The sequence below is a fragment of the Vitis vinifera genome, chromosome 7 (assembly GCF_030704535.1).
Source record: "Vitis vinifera cultivar Pinot Noir 40024 chromosome 7, ASM3070453v1".
NCBI lineage: Eukaryota > Viridiplantae > Streptophyta > Magnoliopsida > Vitales > Vitaceae > Vitis > Vitis vinifera.
This window is the reverse complement of record NC_081811.1, coordinates 2,870,333-2,888,457: the sequence shown is the minus strand read 5'-3', so window position 1 is coordinate 2,888,457 and position 18,125 is coordinate 2,870,333. Positions and strand designations below refer to the sequence as shown.

General features: G+C 32.1%; 3 protein-coding genes across 7 annotated transcripts; all 3 read right to left on the bottom strand.

The window, feature by feature from the left end:
• Positions 1-1,110: 1,110 nt before the first annotated feature.
• Positions 1,111-5,475, bottom strand: LOC100245941 (transcription termination factor MTERF15, mitochondrial). 3 transcript variants are annotated; one of them, XR_002030456.2, is made up of 3 exons: positions 4,039-5,474; positions 2,576-2,752; positions 1,111-1,171 (listed from the first exon to the last, which is right to left on the bottom strand). XR_002030456.2 is itself a non-coding variant. In XM_019221134.2 (2 exons), exon 1 carries the CDS (start codon positions 5,255-5,257, stop codon positions 4,061-4,063), a length of 1,197 nt encoding a protein of 398 aa, XP_019076679.1. In that variant the 5' UTR covers positions 5,258-5,475; the 3' UTR covers positions 2,523-2,752; positions 4,039-4,060. The 3 variants fall into 3 exon arrangements, 1 of the variants encoding a protein (XP_019076679.1); XR_009465996.1 differs by lacking the exon at positions 1,111-1,171 and adding an exon at positions 3,665-3,794 and having other exon boundaries at positions 2,523-2,752; XM_019221134.2 differs by lacking the exon at positions 1,111-1,171 and having other exon boundaries at positions 2,523-2,752; positions 4,039-5,475.
• A 2,082-nt stretch (positions 5,476-7,557) lies between these two features.
• On the bottom strand, positions 7,558-12,545 carry LOC104879767 (transcription termination factor MTERF6, chloroplastic/mitochondrial). 3 transcript variants are annotated; one of them, XR_786160.3, is made up of 3 exons: positions 11,052-12,545; positions 7,904-8,117; positions 7,558-7,832 (listed from the first exon to the last, which is right to left on the bottom strand). XR_786160.3 is itself a non-coding variant. In XM_010653753.3 (2 exons), exon 1 carries the CDS (start codon positions 12,259-12,261, stop codon positions 11,074-11,076), a length of 1,188 nt encoding a protein of 395 aa, XP_010652055.1. In that variant the 5' UTR covers positions 12,262-12,545; the 3' UTR covers positions 7,558-8,117; positions 11,052-11,073. The 3 variants fall into 3 exon arrangements, 1 of the variants encoding a protein (XP_010652055.1); XR_786161.3 differs by having other exon boundaries at positions 7,942-8,117; XM_010653753.3 differs by having other exon boundaries at positions 7,558-8,117.
• A 2,747-nt stretch (positions 12,546-15,292) lies between these two features.
• Positions 15,293-16,498, bottom strand: LOC100257975 (transcription termination factor MTERF8, chloroplastic). Its single transcript, XM_002269773.4, has one exon. It carries the CDS (start codon positions 16,496-16,498, stop codon positions 15,293-15,295), a length of 1,206 nt encoding a protein of 401 aa, XP_002269809.1.
• Positions 16,499-18,125: the final 1,627 nt, after the last annotated feature.

The window sequence follows — 18,125 nt, the reverse complement described above, 5'->3', positions numbered from 1 at the left end:
GGAGAAAAAAATAATATAAATTATTATATTAATTAATAATTTTTTAATATATTATATGTAAGTAGTATATAATATCATACACATACATATATATATATATATATATATAAAAGTTTAATTTAAGTTTAAAATTTATCACATTTTTATTTAAATATATAAATAAATTTTATTAAAACAATTGACACTATATTTAATATAAATATAATTATTTAATTAAAATTAAATATAAATAAAATATAATAAATTATGTTTATTTAAAATAAATAAATTATAAATGCCTATTTGGAGAAAAAAATAATATAAATTATTATATTAATTAATAATTTTTTAATATATTATATGTAAGTAGTATATAATATCATACACATACATACATATATATATATATATATATATATATATATAAAAGTTTAATTTAAGTTTAAAATTTAACATATTTATTTAAATATATAAATAAATTATTATCATATCGATATAATATTATGAACTTAAATTAAAATATGATAAATTTTAAACTTAATTGAACTTATATACATGTGACATTATATACCACTTACATATAGTATATAAAAAATTATTAATTAATATAATAATTTATATTATTTGTTTTTTAATAGGCTTTCATAATTTATTATATTTTATTTATATTTAAATATAATTAACTAAATATATTTGTATTAAATATAGAGTATATTATTTTAATAAAATTTAAAAATATATTTATATCAAATTAAAAATATCAATTATTTAATTTCATATATTATTATTTTTAAAATAATGAAATAAGTATATTTAAAATCAAAATAATATAATATTTTTATTAAAAAAATTAAAGTTATATATAAATATATATATATATAAAGTTAAAACCGCAGTTGATGACTACAGCTTTGACCATTTTAAAAAAAAAGTCAAAACCGTAGTCACCAACTACGGCTTTAAACTTAAAGTTAAAATCGTGGTTGGTAACTACGGTTTCTAACCACTTTAAAAAAATAAAACCGTAGTCACCGACTACAATTTTATGACATGATAGCTTATATGACATAGACGCATTATTAGATCGGGCATTATTTTAAAAACAATTTTATTTTTTGGAATTTTTTTTTAAAACGCACTATTTTGGGTCAAAGCTCCCCGGACTCATCTCTCTTCTTACAAAGACTGCAATCTACAGTGAAAAAGGAAAGAGATATTTGGTCAAAAATTTAAAATTTGATTTAGGTTTTTTGCCATTTTTCAATTTATTTATTTATTTATTTTCATTTAAATTTTTTTAAAATGTGAAAATAAGATTAGTTAGATCTATTTTAATATAATATTTATATTCATATAAACATTTTTATTTAAAATCTCATTTAATTAATTTTTTTAAAATATAAATCATACTTAAGTTTAGTACAATTGAAGTAAATATCATTAATAAAAAATTGCCTTAATTAAATTTGTAATAAATAGAGAAATTAGAAAAGAATGGACCCCATAGGAGGTACGTAATAAATTTCTTAAAATTTGAAAAAATGTCATTCAATCTTATATTTTTATTTTTACAAATATAAATATTTAATTAATGAATAATTTTTTTTTTAAAAAAATTATAGTACAAGAATAAACATATTTTTTATAAATTGGATAAACACTAAAGATGTTATATTTTTCATAATTTTTAACTTTATCATGAAAATTAATTTATATTTATTATTTTGAAAAAGAAATTAATCCTCTTATTCTTTTGGTTTTATAAACGAAAAAAATCCAAATTTATAAATAATATGTTAAATTTTTAAATAAAAAATAAAAGCTCATTTGAAAAAACTAATTTAAAATATGCCAAAAAAGAATTGCCGTTTAATTAATTTTTTTTTTTCCACTTTGAAATTTAGACAATTCTAGACCTTTTAATTTTAATACTTGTTGGATTTTTATTTTTATTTTATTTTATTATTATTATTATTATTAATATTATTTGTAATCCAAGAAATGACCCTATATTTTTTCTTTTTCTTTTTAAATCCAATATAATTAATTTAGGATTTTTTTTAATTATTATTATTGATAGATTTTAGCATCTACCGTAAAAGAAATATTATGGGTTTTGGATACAAGACCCAACAGTTTTTGAAACAAACAAGCAATTGGAAAAGAAAAATAAAAGTCTGCCTATGGGCTATGGGGACCCCAAACCCTTCAAACAAACCTAAGTCTTAATTATTTTCTAAAATAGTTTTCAATTCTACCGAACAAAAAAAATAAAAAAACACATTTAACAATCAAAAAATAGAAAACAGTTTTTTATTCTAAAAAATAAAAAACATGATATTTTCAAAGATCGTAATTTTAGTTGTTTTTAATTGTTTTCACCTAAAAAAAATTATACAAATATGGAGAATGATTAAAAATAAAAGTAATTTATAAAATATATTTAAAAACATAGAAACCGGGTTAAAAACATTTCAAGTTCCTAAAGAGACATTTATTTTACAAAATATTAGAAAACAACTTTCAAAAACTGAATCGAAAACTTTACCAAACAGGACCTTATATTACTGATCAAATAGAAACATCCAATCCATACCAAAGCATTACTCTGTGGCAATGGGGACTTTCCTTTCCAGGGGTCCCTCAGTAGAAGGCTCAACATGTTGCATACCAAGCATTCTGCTTTGGAAGATCTGTCAGGGAAGATCCAAGGTCTTGCAGCAGTTTCCATGTCTGAAGGAACTGAACAGGGGACATTGGATGAACAGAGGCCCTGGAACAACAGAACAGACATTGAACAATTCAACAACTGAGGAACATGTTCCTGATATTTGAACGCAAACTAAGCAAGAATTAATTCTTAGCAGATATTAATATAGCAGTTCCAGGAGATGTAAACATGAGCCTGAAGTGGGAAAAGATAAAATTATTAAGCAGTGCCTAACAAATGAGGGGCAAGACAATAGGACACCGGAATGCATATAAGGTGGCAAAGAAAGGCAAACAAACAAAAAACACCCTCCTCTAAACAAGAGTTGAACCAGTTAATAAAATTTAATAATGAAAAATCCCACATTAAGGGACTTTCTAAACCAATTGAGCGGAGTTTGAATGAAAGAAACATGGAGTGATTGATTTTGTAGATGTGACATCTTTGAAGTATCTACATCTCTCTCAAGACAAATAATCCAAAACAAACATAAAAGATCAATATTCTTCATCTTTTTCTACCTTGGACCATGCCTGATTTGGTATTTATGAGAAAGATTTGTTAAGTTACATGGTTTGAAGAAAGTCGGGTTTGGTGGTGGATCTAATCCTTCGGTGCTCTCCTCGTCTGTAGTAATCCAACTGTTTTGCAGAGGAAACCACATGAGGATAAACAATAAAGGGAGGTCTTAGTGCCATGCAAGGAGGAATTAATGGATTAAAGAGGAGGACTACCCACAACTTGAAGTAGGGACATTTGTTCTGGAGCTGTCCTCCTTTCATTTAAAAATTAAAACAAAGCTAAGAGCCATGCCCCTAAAACCTTCAACAGGAGTTCAACTTCAGTTCAGTTATGTAGAAAATCAGGTAACTAATTCACTGCAAATATACTGAAAGGGAGAAAATGATGCCAAGTTCATAATACTTTAGTAATTTATAACATTCCAAATATCGATTGCCCAAAAACAAAGCACACCTTTTAGATCCTATTTTGATTTGTAAGTCTTGATGCAGCTTGAAACTTCCCATGTAGGAAACAAGAGATTGTAGATAAACCAAAGCCCTCCACAAACCAAATTATGGGGATTCGAGCTCCAAAAGACCATCTATACAAAACAATCAGTTCTTATAGTCTACACATTTGTTTCAACTTTCATCCCACAATATATATAAATATATATGCATGAATTTAAGGCATCCTACATCATTCATCTTAAACAAGGCAAAGAAGCAATCAAAGTTGACCCCCAGCTGAAGCTAGTTGAAACAATTATATTATCAACTCAAAAAGAAGTTAACATGCCTGCAAAGCAAGTTTCAAATAGGAAAAATGACAAAAAGGATGATTACTTGGAATTGTGAAGTTGAGATGCTACAACTGTTTCTTCTCCCTTACCCCCTCGGAGACAAAGCCAAGTTCCAAAATACCAATTTTTCCTTGATATACATTTAAAAGCTCGGGAACATCTTGCTCATATTTCACCACAAACTTATCAAAGAAATTCTCTTCACTGCAGCCTAAAATACCCAAACACAGATCCTTCTTCACCAACCCCTTCATTTGAAGAACTTTCACTACTGAACACCGTGGAATGATCTTCTTCTCCAAACTTCGCAAAAAGACTGTTGGATATCTAGCAATACTTGCAGGTTCCCAACCCATCTTATTAACCAAAAAATCCATCACACTCATTATTTTCTTCTCCGATGACTTTATACATAAGGGATCCAATCGGAACATCAACATAATCTCGTCATCTGTAAAACCCCACTGCCTGTAAACCTGCATTTTATGCTCCCACATTGATTCAGCCACTCCACAGATCACTTGAACTGCTTTCAGAAACGTAACTCTCAAAGGATTGATTCCCATCTCAAAAACCTTCTCGACACTTCTACTAAACTTTTCCCTGTTTTGGAACACTGCACAAGGGTGCATTGCCACCAAAGACGAAATATTTGACATGGGAACTCCTATTTCTTTCAGAATTTCAACGTTTGAAGCGATGGTATCTTGCACACTTTTACCGGTAAGCCAGTATGACCTACTGAAAGCCTTCACAATATTTTCATGGACCATATCCATACTCTTGAGGAAATTATAACTAGGAATAAGATGGTTTTCCAAGCTCCTTTTCAGGATACTTGGGCTTCCAACGACAATACGGACAAGGTCAGGCCCTGAAAAGCCTGCAGAACTGAAAAACTCCAGTTTGGGCAAAAGGGTTTTCTCAGAATTGGCAATGAGCAGGAGCGGATACTTGCTTACAATTTTGGAGATATGGGTATTGGTGCATCCATAATTTCTAAGGAGTGCAAGCACGGAGTCTGCTCCGTCTGGGGTTTCAAACTGTACCTTCCGTGATGCAGATAAAGCACTCTCTGGGGACAACCCACATGAGTTTATGAGGTAAGACACTGTGAAAGAATGTTGTTTGGACGAAGAGAAAGATCTAAAAATCAAAAGTTGGGTATTTTGAAGAAAATGCATTTGGGTCCTTGAAATTTCAAACATTTGCCCCACATTTGTGAGCGACACTACTCTTTTACAGAGGAAACTTGTACTCATTTCTAGAGAATGTTCGTCTCTCTCACCAATTTTGAAGATTGTAAAGCTCCGAAACTCGATCAGCCCTAATTTGTAGCATCCGTTGCAGAAAAGCAAGGCAGCGAACAATCGACAAATCAGAAGCAGATACGTCGATTTGGAAATGTACCACCCTGCCCAAAGATGTTTCCCCAAATCATTTTCTATCGAAACAAACAGAACCCCTACTCACCTCTCTTCTTTTATTATTACAAAAATAAAATCACATTATCTTTTGTTATTTGCATTTTAATTAATGAATTAAAATTAAAATTTTAGTTCCACATTGTATATTATTTTCTATAAATATGATCAAAACTAAATATGTTAAATTTTTCTTAATTTTGAATTTTATCTTGAGAATTAATTGACATTAATTATTTTAAAAAAGAAATTAATTTTATTGTCTTTTTAATAGATAGAAAATTTTCAAAATATTTGAAAAAATTATTAAAATATTAAAAAAATTAAAGGAGTAAGCATTTTATCTTTCTCCACTTAATTTTTTTTTTAATAGATTAATCTAGACCTTTAATTTTTATATTTGTTGGATTTTTTGTTTTAATCCAAGAAATGACCCTTGGTTTATATACATACATATATTTCAAATTCTTTTGCTAATACAAATGAAAACAAAAGATTATATGAAATAAATATCTATAATAATTTCTATAACTAAGGTTTCATTAATCTCGGTTTTCATAATAATGAAATAAGGTTTGAAATTGATAATTTATTTTAAGTATATTTAGACAAAATGATTTTTAAAGTGACAATCACAAAAATGAATCAAGCCAAAAGAAAATCATGAAAAAGAAGGAAACTTCAAAAAGAAGATAAATCAAAACTTATTTTCTAGGATCTGTTTGTAATATTGTTAATACACCAGGTTCATATTGCATTTAATTCTTACTTAAGCACCAAAAAGCATCCAAATGTTAAATTGTTTTAAATTCTTTTATAATTGAATGATTTTATGTTTTAATTAAAACCTTCAATCAAATCTTTTATAAACTTGTTTTAAAATGTTTTGAGAAGCTAAACATAAGTTGTTGAAGGTTTTACACTTCAAATTGAGTTACTTAAGCATTTTATTGTGTAATTGGTTGAGGATGTGAGAAACTGGTTGGGCTTGATCAATCTAAGTGCATTTTTGCCACACACTTCTAGTAGCATATGTTTGGTTGGTTGAGGTAAAGCCTAGACCAATCGAGAACCAATTGAGGTCCTAACACCCTAATGGTCCTCTACTAGTGCAATTAATGTCCAACAAATAGCAGTTGATTCAATTGGCTAATCAACTAGTTGAACCCAGATTGTATCTAACAAATAGTGAATGCACTTTGATTCAAAACTTACATATCCATTTAGTCCACCTCAATCCTAGTTTTTCTTGGTATTTTTTCAACTTAAATTTATACTGGATTTTGTGAAATTATATTTCCTTTCAATTTGTGAGTTTTAGTGTGTAGTATCACTTGAAAAAAAAAAAAAAAAATCTATATGTAATATATCACTTAGGATTCTTAAATGTAAGGTGTCACTTAAAGAATTGTTCAAGAATAAAGTATTTCTTAAGGATAGTAGAAAGTCTCCTAGAAGCAAAAATTCAAATGTAAAGTGTTTAAAAATCTTATATTTGAAAGTTTTAGATTAATGAAACTTCCATACAGTTAGAAGCTTAAGAAAAGTGGACAAAGATCGGATTGCCCCAAACCACTATAAAATCTTGAGTTTGTTCCTTACTCTCTTTATTTTATATACAATTGTTTTTCATTATATTTATTATATAATCACATATAATTATCATTTGCACTCATATAATTTAATTCTTCAGAAAGTGACCGCCCTATTCACCCTCCTAGAGATTACGTTAAGTTAATGTAACTAAAATCCTAACAAATTCATTTTCTCAAATATATATATTTTTCTAAATTAGAAAAAAGTTAAATCCAATATAATTAATTTACGAAAAGTTAACACGACCATTTTTTTTATTGATAGATTTTAGAATCAACCATAAGAAAATATTATTGCTATGTTTGATTTTCAAAAAAAAATTAAAGGAAAATAAAATAAATAAAAAAGTAGAAAAAACAAAAGTAAAAGAAAATAAAAAATATATTAAAAGTCAATAAATTAATTTTTATATTCCTTCAAACTCATTTAAATTGTTTAAACTTTTCTAATATACAGATTAAATAATTTAAAAATGAATAAATTTCTTAATAATTTTAATTATATTTGATTTTCTTTCTTATTTTCCATAATACAACCAAATACAAGAAAAATCATTTCCGTTTGTATTTTTTTTCTTTCCTTGATAACTTTCCCAATAACCAAACATTACCTATGGGTTTTTGATCCAATAACCTACAGTTTTTGAAAGAAACAGGCAAAGCCAGGTAAGTTCCAAGACCCAACACTTGGGATATTATGATAATGCTTGAGGAAGAACCATTTCATTTCCTGCGAGCTATAAGCAAGGGACCCAACTTCATTCTTATTTGAAGGCCTCTGGGCAAGCTACAACTCGGGTTCAAAGGTTTGCCTGCCCCTGTAGAAATACATTTGCCAACCAAATCAGATTAGAAAAGAAAAAACAAAGTCTGCCTATGGGTTACATACCTTCTATTCCTCATCAAACAGAAACATCCAATCCATACCAAAGTCTTACTCCCAAGGCAATGGAGACTTTCCTCTCCTGGGGTCACTCAGTAGAAGGCCCTATATGATTCTTACTGCACATCCTGCTTTGGAAGAACTGTCAGGGAAGATTTGAAAGAACTTTCCTTTCCATGTGAGAAGGAACTGAACAAGGGGCATTGGAAGAACAGAGGCCCTGCAACAACAGAACAGAAAAGAAATATGCTATGACAAGGCAAAGCCGTGTAAAAATAAAAACTAAGGGAATTCTAACAATAATCAATCAAGTACTTGGTACACAAATCAGAAGAAGATACAAGAACCGATCAAGGGATGATGTCCCCCTAGAATCCTTTGATTATACATAGAGGACCTCGAATTACTCGCAATTGTTTCCATCCAGAAACCTATTATCCCATGACAGACATTGAACAATTCAACAATATCAGGGAGGGAGGATGTGAAGAAAGCACCTAGCAGATGCCCCGGGAATGCAGGATCCATGCAAAAGAGGAATAATTCAAGAAAAATGCTGCATCTGATGATGAGTGTTTTCTTTGCAATGGTGAAGAGGAATCTTGTGATCACATTCTTCTCCACTGCTCCAAGGCAAGTTTGTTATGGCAGTTGATATTCTACTTGTTTGGAGTGGTTTAGGTGGTGCATTCCTCAGTCAAAGAAATGCTCCTAGGTTGGCATGGTTGTTGTGTTGGAAAGAAGAGAAAGAAAGCATGGAATGTCGCTCCTCTTTGCCTTGGGCTGTTTGGAAAGAGAAAACTAGAAGGGTAATGTTGAGCTTTCAGACTAAGAGTTAAAAGTTTTTTTTTTTTTGTGTAATTTTTTAAATTGGACCAAAGGAGGTCTAAGGGTTGATTCCTTGTTTATGATTGATTTCATCAATTAGTTAGGCTGCATGTAAGGGGAGGGTTTTCTTGTTTCTGCTTGGTGCTCACTTGTATACTTCATGTGTACTTAGTGTTGCCTTCTTTGGCTTTTTAATTTAATTCCATTTTACCTATCCAAAAAAAGAAAAAAAAAAATCACCTAACCATGTTGAACTTTCAGTTTTATGGGTTAGCAAAAATTCTTCTTGACTTAGTTCCTGCTAAAATTACAGCACAATCATCTTGATATGCTCTCTTCATTTTTTCACATCATGCTTAATCTCTATATGCTTTCTTGATTTTTTTTTTGAAGGAGATCTCCTTGCCATTTGTATTTCTCCTTTCTTCCACTAAAAATCCAAAACTCACCATTTCAAAGCAGAACTTTAAGAACCATGAAAGGCAGAAGATGGAAGGGGGAAATGTAAGAGGAATGTAAAATTACCATCATTTTTCACATGCAAGAGAAATGTTACAATACAACCATCACTTCCAAAAGTTCAAAACATAAAAGAGTCCAGATTTCTTGCTTGTCTATTTTTCATCTAGGACCTACAACAGTCAGAAAAACCAAATTATGGAGATATGGTGCAAATAAAATTGGGATGGGAAGGGAAAAAACAACCAATGCCTGGAAAGATGCAATCTAAGAAATAATGTTCCATACATCAAATCCCAAGTAAAGTGAAACAATGAGGGATGATTCATAATAATGTTTTATGCAACAAACTAGAGTCATTAGCTCATTGCCACATTCATAACAATGTCAATTACAAACATAATTAGTGCTGAAAATTAGAAAGTAGAACTAAAATCACTGAGAAACTTGCTTGTTGCATCAGAAGGACAAAATTCCAGTAAACTAAACTGTAACACTAGAAATTAATCAACATTAGTAAATAGTAAGGTTCATGGATATGGGTGTTTGTGAATTAATGGTTACTGAAGATGGTGACAACCAAGTCCGGTCCCCTGAAGATTAAATAAAATATGCCTTTTGGAAGTAGAGATAGAAGTTTCAGGGGATGTAAACATGAGCCTGAAGTTGGAAAAGATAAAATTATTAAGCAGTGCCTAACAAAAGAGGGGCAAGACACAAGGACATTGGAAGAGTATAAAAGGTGCCAAAAGGCGGCAAAGAAAGGCAAACAAACGAGGAACACCCTCCTCTAAACAAGAGTTGAAGCAGTAAATGAAATCTAATAATGACAAATCCCACGCCAAGGGAATTGCTAGACCAAGGGCATGCAGTATGGATGAAAGAAATTTGAGTGATTGATTTTCTACACTTCATATCTTTGGAGTATCTACAGCTCCCCTGAGATAAATAATCCAAAACAAACATAGATGCGCAGTTCTCCAAAACAAACTATAAAAGATCAATATTGTTCATCTTTTGCTACTTTGAACCATGCCTCATTTGGTGATTATCAGAAAGATTTGATAGGTTACATGGTCTGAAGAAAGTAGAGTTCAGTGGTGGCTTTAATCCATTGGCGCGCTCCTCATTTGTAGTGATCGAAGTGCTTTGCAGAGGAAACCATATTTCTTCACAAAAATATGAAGATAAACAATAAAGACAGGTAAACGATAAAGGGAGGTCTTAGTGCTAGGCAAGGAGGCATTAATGAATTAAAGAGGAGGACTACCCACAACTTGGAGTTGGGATATTTTGCACGATCTGGAGATGTCCTCCTTTTATTTAAAATAAAGAACAAACTATGCCCCTATAACCCCCAATAGTATGTTGAAAATCAGGTAACTAATTCACTGCAAATATTATGAAAATGAGAAAATGATGCCAAGTTCATAATACTTCAGTAATTTATAACATTTCAAATATTGCTTGGCCAATAACAGAGTAAGCCTTTTAGACCCTATTTTGATTCTTAAGTCTTGATGCAGCTTGCAACTTCCCATGTAGGAAAAAGGGATTGTGGATAAATTGAAGCACTCCACAAACCAAATTATGGGGATTTGGGCTTGAAAAGACCATCAATGCAAAATAATCAGTTCTTATTGACTACACACTTGTTTCAACTTTCACCCCAGAATATATACATCTCCATGAACTTTAAGGCATCCTACATTACTCATCCTAAACAAGACAAAAAAGCAATCAAAATTAACCCCCAGCTGAAGCTGGTTGAAGCAATTATATTATCAACTTAAAAACAGAGCAAAGAGAAGTTAACATGCCTGCAAACCAAGTTTCAAATAGGAAAAAGGACAAAAAGGATAATTACATGGAATTGTAAAGTTGAGATGCTACAACTCTTTCTTCTCCCATATCTCCTCAGATACAAAGCCAAGTTCCAAAATACCAATTTTTCCTTGATAAACATTTAAAAGCTCAGGAACTTCTTGCTCATATTTGAGCACAAACTTATCAAAAAAATTATTTTCACTGCAGCCTAAAATACCCAAACACAGATCCTTCTTCACCAACCCCTTCATTTGAAGAACTTTCACCACTGAACACCGTGGAATGATCTTCTTCTCCAAACTGCGCATAAAGACTGTTGGATATCTAGCAATAGTTGCAGGTTCCCAACCCATCTTATTAACCAAAAAATCCATCACACTCATTATTTTCTTCTCCGATGACCTCATACATAAGGGATCCAATCTGAACATCGACATAATCTCATCATCTGTCAAACCCCACCGCTTATAAACCTCCATTCTTTGCTCCCAGATTGATTCACCCATTCCACAGATCACTTGGACTGCTTTCAGAAAGCTAACTTTCAAAGGATCGAATCCCATTTCAACAACCTTCTTGACACTTGTACTAAACTTTTCCCTGTTTTGGATCACTGCATTAGGGTGACATGTCACCAAAAACAAAATATTTGACATGGGAACTCCAATTTCTGTCAGAATTGCAATATTTGGGGTGATGGCTTTTTGCACACTTTGAACTGTAATCCAGTGTGTCTTCCTTAAAACCCTCACAACATTTTCATTGACCATCACTACACTCTTGAGGAAAGTATAAGTAGGAATGAGATTATTTTGTAGGCCCCTTTTCAAGATATAAGGGTTTGAAGAGAGAATACCTGCAATGTCAGGCCCTGAAAAGCCTACAGAACGGAAAAACTCAAGTTTCGGCAAAAGGGTCTTCTCAGGATCGGTTGTGAACAGGGCCGGATACTTGCTTACAATTTTGGCGATATGGGTATTAGTGCATCCATAATTTCTAAGGAGTGCGAGGACGGAGTCTGCTCCTTCTGGGGTTTCAAACTGTAACTTCCTTGATGCAGATAGAGCACTTTGTGGGGACAACCCACTTGTGTAAGACACCGAGAGAGATTGTTGTTTGGGCGAACAGAAAGATCTGAAGATAAACAGTTGTCTATTTTCAATCAAACGCAGTTGGGTCCTTGGATTTCCCAAAATCTTCCTTACATTTGAGATCAACATTACTTTTTTAGATAGGAGATCAGTACTCATTTGTAAATGACGTTAGCGTTTCTCACCACTATTGAAGATCGTAAAGCTCCGAAACTTGATCAGCCCTCCTCTGTAAGTATCAATTGCAGAAGAGCAATCGCCAAGGCAGCCAAATATCAACGAATCAGCAGCAGCTAGATAGCTTTCCATACGAATCACCGTACCAAAAGAAGGGTAAGATTAAGCAAAGCCCATTTTCTCTCTAAACAAATAGAGCCCGGAGATTCTCTTCCTACTCCACCGAAGTTTATGAAAAATGTATACATGCTGAAGGAATTGCAGACTTTTCGAAAAAACCAAGGGTATATTTGGTATTAAAAATCGTTTTTGGAATATTTTTTGAAAAATATTTTCAAATAGTTTGTAAAATAAACATTTATTCCGTAACTTCAAAAAAAAATTGTCTCTTTTTTAAATAATTTTTATTTATAATATTTTATTTTTAATAATTCTCCGCATTGTTCTCTTATTTTACTTTAAAGAATAAAATATCATTTTCAAAAATAATTATCAAATAAGACCTTAATTATGCCCTAATTATATACATCCAAAACATAAGGAATAAAATCTAATCCACAATCATCAATTTTTTGAAAACTATGATTAGGCCTCTCGATCAATTTCAATTCAAAAAGTATATTTTAGTCTCTTAATTGATTTCAAAAATCAAATTTTATTTAGAAACTTAAATTAGAAAAACCTTTTTTTTTTTTTATAAACCTTTAATACCACCCTAATAATATTAATCTTATATGGAACTTTGATATAATACTATATAGGTGATATAAAAAATTTCTTAATTTTAAATGAATTAGAAGCCTTCCTTTATAAGAAAAAAAAATATTTGATGAAAAAACTTCCCACATTAATGAGACCATGTTTGGCTTTAAAAAATTTCATTAAAAAAATATAAGAAAATTTCATAATATTTTTCCAAAGAATTGAAGAATCTAATGAGTAATGAGAAAGGGTATGTTTAATATTAATTTTCAATTATTTCCCATGTTTTTAAAAATAAAAATTTATTTTTGAAATAAAAATTTATTTAATAATTTGAAATATTTTTAACCTATTTTCTTTTTCTTTTTTTAAAAAAAACAAATTTTATATATAGTGTCATATTTTCAATTATTCTTCATATTTTACCCATCATTTTTTAAAATAACCTTGCAAAAACAAATGAAAATAATTACATATACCCTTGAAAAATACTTTGTTTTCTATTTTTCTTATCACCAAACATGTAACAAAAACACAAGTAAGCCCTTGCATTTTTGTTTTTTTTCGTCATTTTTCCATGGAATTCAAATTAGAAAAGGAAAAAGGAAAAACACACAATAATTTTTCTTACTATAATTTTTTTCTTTAATATTTTCATAAATCAAACAGGAGGAAAAATATTTTCAATCTATTTTTTGCCCATTTCAACTATTGAAGTAATGATTTTGAGAAAGTTTTTTAATACTTGAAAAATTAAATAAGTATTACAAATATTAAAAACGTTTTCTAAAATCACTATCAAGTAAACTGACATTTTTTTAATGACTTCAACCATTCAGTCCCCCTAAAGCTTTTCTACTCAGAAGAATGTAAGAAGAGAAACAATCAAGGAAGAGCAGCAGTTCAGATACGAAACACAACAGTTCTGATGTTTTGATAAAGGTCCATTTAGAAAAGAAAATCCAAATTCTGCTCATGGGTTATTAGAAACACCCATCCCATGGATTTTTTTTGCAAAAAAAAATATAATAGTTCTAAAAAATATTTATTAAAATATGACACTTTTAAAACTAATTCCAAATACACCACACTTTTTATAACATCAATTGAAAGTTGTCTTTCTGAAATTCAATTGAAATTTCAGACTTTCTGCAGTACAAAGAATAAGGCTAATGAGAAAAATACCCAGAAACAAATCAAAAACTTCAGGAGAAGATCTTTGGTAACAGAACAGCTAAGAACTATCCTCCTCTGTAAATTCATCCTGATAACTGACAATAGATGACAGTATCCAGCCATCTTGTTCCCCAGCAAGTCCATCTCATTTGATACTTCTTCTCTGTCAGCCGGTCAGACCAAACTCACTTTCTTTTATACACCTCCATCTTGTGTTCTTAGGCTACTTAAATCATTGCAGAATATACCAGGATTGCAGGAAAAAACACATCCCTAACAGATTGAATTCTATTTCAATAAGCTCTTTGAAACATCTATGAGACCTGTCGTGACTTTTGCTGCACTTCACTGTGATAACAACCACGAAAGCATACGAGAAAACGAGATAGAGGACTGAGACACTCCCAAGCTGTTTCAGAACAGGTGCTGGGAGCAGTACTCATGTAGATCCACTATTGAAACCCTCCAGAGCACTTCAAAGCGAGTATGAAGTTTTCACCACAAGAGCTATACATTTGAAGAAAATCAAACAAATGATATGTGACATCCCACATCGGATAGGGGAGAAAGTTCCGACGCTATATATGTTGAGGTTTCTCTTAACTAAGTAAACGCGTTTTAAAGCCGTGAGGACCCCTTTGGGTCCAAAACGGATAATATCTACACGGTTGGGAGCGGTTTTTCTCAGAAGAAGAACCAGGGGCATGAGCTGGTCCTCCAAACTCCTTGGATTTGAAGAGAAAATCTTGCTAGGTCAGCCCTAGGGATTTAGAACAAAAAGTAAAAAGAAAAAAAAAAGATTCAAGTTCAGCCAAATCGAGTACCCTGATAACTTCATACTGGTTAGAATAATGTACTTAATTTCACATGCATAATTTAGCTGGCTCTGGGACAAGCAACATGGGTCAATAGAGTAAGAAACTCTGAAAGGGTATTGCCACTGGTCCACACAACCCTTCAGTGAAAATGTTTTGGAAGGAGATACAGTTCAAAGAGAACACAATTAGGTCGCAGAAATGCTTCACAATCTTGAATACATGATCACCTTGATCTTAAAGAACAAGTAGAAAAACAATCAAGATTACTCACAAAAGAGCCAGGTTGAAGTCATTGTATTGTAGCAGTCAAAAATACACTACAACTGCTTCATTCCCTCAGACCCAAAGCCTAGCTCCGGAAGACCCAATTTCCCTTTATAGACATTCAACAGCTGAGGAACTTGTTCTTCATATTTGATGACAAACCTGGCCAAGAAGACCTTCTCAGAAGGTATCAACACACTAGATAAATAAAAATCTGCCTCCTTTAACAAACCCTCTGACTGCAGAACTTGCACAACTGCACATCTCGGAATCACCCTCTTATTCAAACTATAACAAAGAACCAAAGGAACTCTTGCAACAGCCTTCCGCTGCCAACCCATTTTATTCATCAGGAAATCCAACCCATCCATTATTTTCTTTTCCGATAACATCAAACACATGGGATGCGTTTTTAAGACCGACAGAATCTCATGGTCCGACCAACCAAACCTGCTATAAACCGCCATTTTACGTTCCCGACTCAACTTACTTATTCCAGCAAACACTCTCAGTGCATGAACAAATTCTGATTTCTTCGGGTCGAATCCCATGTCAAGAACTTCCCTGACATGTTTTTCAAACTTGGCGCTTGTCCGCAGCAGTAAATTGGGAAAACCAGTCACTAAAAACAACAAAGTCGATTGACTCACTCCAAACTTTCTCAACAACGCAATATTGGGAGCAATACTTGTCTGCATATCACACATAAGCATCCTAGGTGCTCCCTTCAAAGTAGTAACCGCTTTATCCTCCGAGAGAACCACACTCTTGATAAAATCATAACAAGGAGCCAATCGTTTCTTTACACTCCGGAACCAAATATTTGGATTCTGAGTGAGAATCCTAGTGAAATCAGGACCTCTAATGCCTATCGAATTGAAAAACTCAATTTTGGGAAGAAGGGTTTCCTCAGGGTCAGAACAAACCAACCTGGGCCGCCTCGTGATGAGTTTGGCGATCTGGGTATCAGAGAATCCATGGTTTTTCAGAAAGGCCAGGACCGAGTCAGGCCCTTCTGAGGATTCAAAATGTACCATTTGCGATGCAGAGGTAGCAGTTTTGAGAGGCAACCCACATTTATTTACAAGGTAAGACACTGTAAAAGAGTGTTGTTGCTGTTGGTCCGCCGCGTTTGATATCTTGTTTGAGGACGATGATAAGCCTCTGATGAGAACCAGTGACACATTTTCAAGAAAACAGGATGAATTCTGAATATTGGGAGCCGAAAAACGAAGTGTTCGGCAGAGGAAACTAAACATTTTGGGAGAATTTTTGGAACTAAATCACAGGACTTTACCGACAAACTTCAAATGGCCCTGAAGATTTGCAGAACCGGAAGCCACTTTTTAAGTCTTAGAACCCTATTTCCTTGCCAGAACGCCGCAATCCATATAGTTTCGGAGGGTTCAACGGTTGACAGATTGTAGTGCACAGAGACAACTAAACGGCGTCGTTTGAATCTAAAACACTTCAACCCTTTCTGAAAAATACCCCCATTCAAGCTGGATGCCACATCCTCACCCTATTCATTGACAGGAGAAAATGGAAATATGAAGAGGTGGGTGGAATGGAACTGCTATTGAAAGGGAGTAGCATATTTTTCCCAATTATATTTTAGATTAATTTAGAAAAATTACCTAAAAATAGAAAAATAATGGTACATTTGTATTTGTTTTTTTTTATAAAAAAAAATTATCTAATAGAATGTAAAACTAAAACACAATTCACTTATTTGAAATGATCATGATATAGAGTATTTGGTGAAAGTATAAAAATATTAAAAATAATTTTTAAAATACAAAATAAATTCATACTATTTATATAAGAATAACTATAAATATAGAAATTATTATTATTTTTATTTTTAAAATATAAAATAGTAATATCCAAACAAACACTCTTTCCTTTGCCCCTGAGCAATTACACTGGAATAGCACTCATTTTTTGGGTCATGGGATCTTGTATCATCTTCTTCTCTGATAGTCAATACAATGTGCTTGCTGTTCTCCTTGAACCAACCCCACCTCCAATACAATCAACTTATGACTCTTACCTACAATGGCATGTATTGCCAATATACTTCATGAGGTCTAATTCCATTCATTAACTTCATCAACAATCTTAGTATATATTGCATCATAGCCTTGGGGTAAAGAACTAACACCCAATATCCCTAAAGAGTGCCAACTTCTTTGAATAAGATGAAATTATGAGATGAGCATCAATGAGTATGGATTTTGGGGGGATTACATAGATGGGTTTGGAAACTGAATGGAATGCACCACATTCTTAGGGTTTATCGGTTACAAAGCTAGGTAGATTTAGGGATGGAAGGAGAGGAGAAGCACAAAAAGTGGGGAGAAGAGAATATGGAATGTCTGAATGTCTAGAAAAAGGACAGGATAGGAAAAGAAACTAATTTCCAGGAAGATTTTCAAGAGTTTCAGAATTGATTGCATAATCAAACTCTCTTGACACACTCCAAAATTGAAAGTTGCAGAGTTGAGATGAAGAACCAAAGAGGAGTTGCAAGTGGTTTGGATTCCTCTATTACTGTGATGGATCTGAGGCATGGAGAGTGTATACAGGAGGCAAACAGAGGTCAGCCCTAGGGAACCCTATAGAACAAAAGTCAGAAGAAAAAACAAAATTCAAGTTTAGCCAAAAGGAGTTATGTGAATACCTGATAAGTTTAGATTGGTTTGAATAATGAACTTAATTTCACATGCATAATTTAGCATTTTCTGGGACAAGCCTCATGGGTCGATAGAGTAAGAAACTCTGAAAGAGTATTGCTACTGATCCACACACCCCTTCATTAAATAATCACGATTACTTACAAAAGAGCCAGGTTGAAGTCATTGTATTGTAGCAGTCAAAAATACA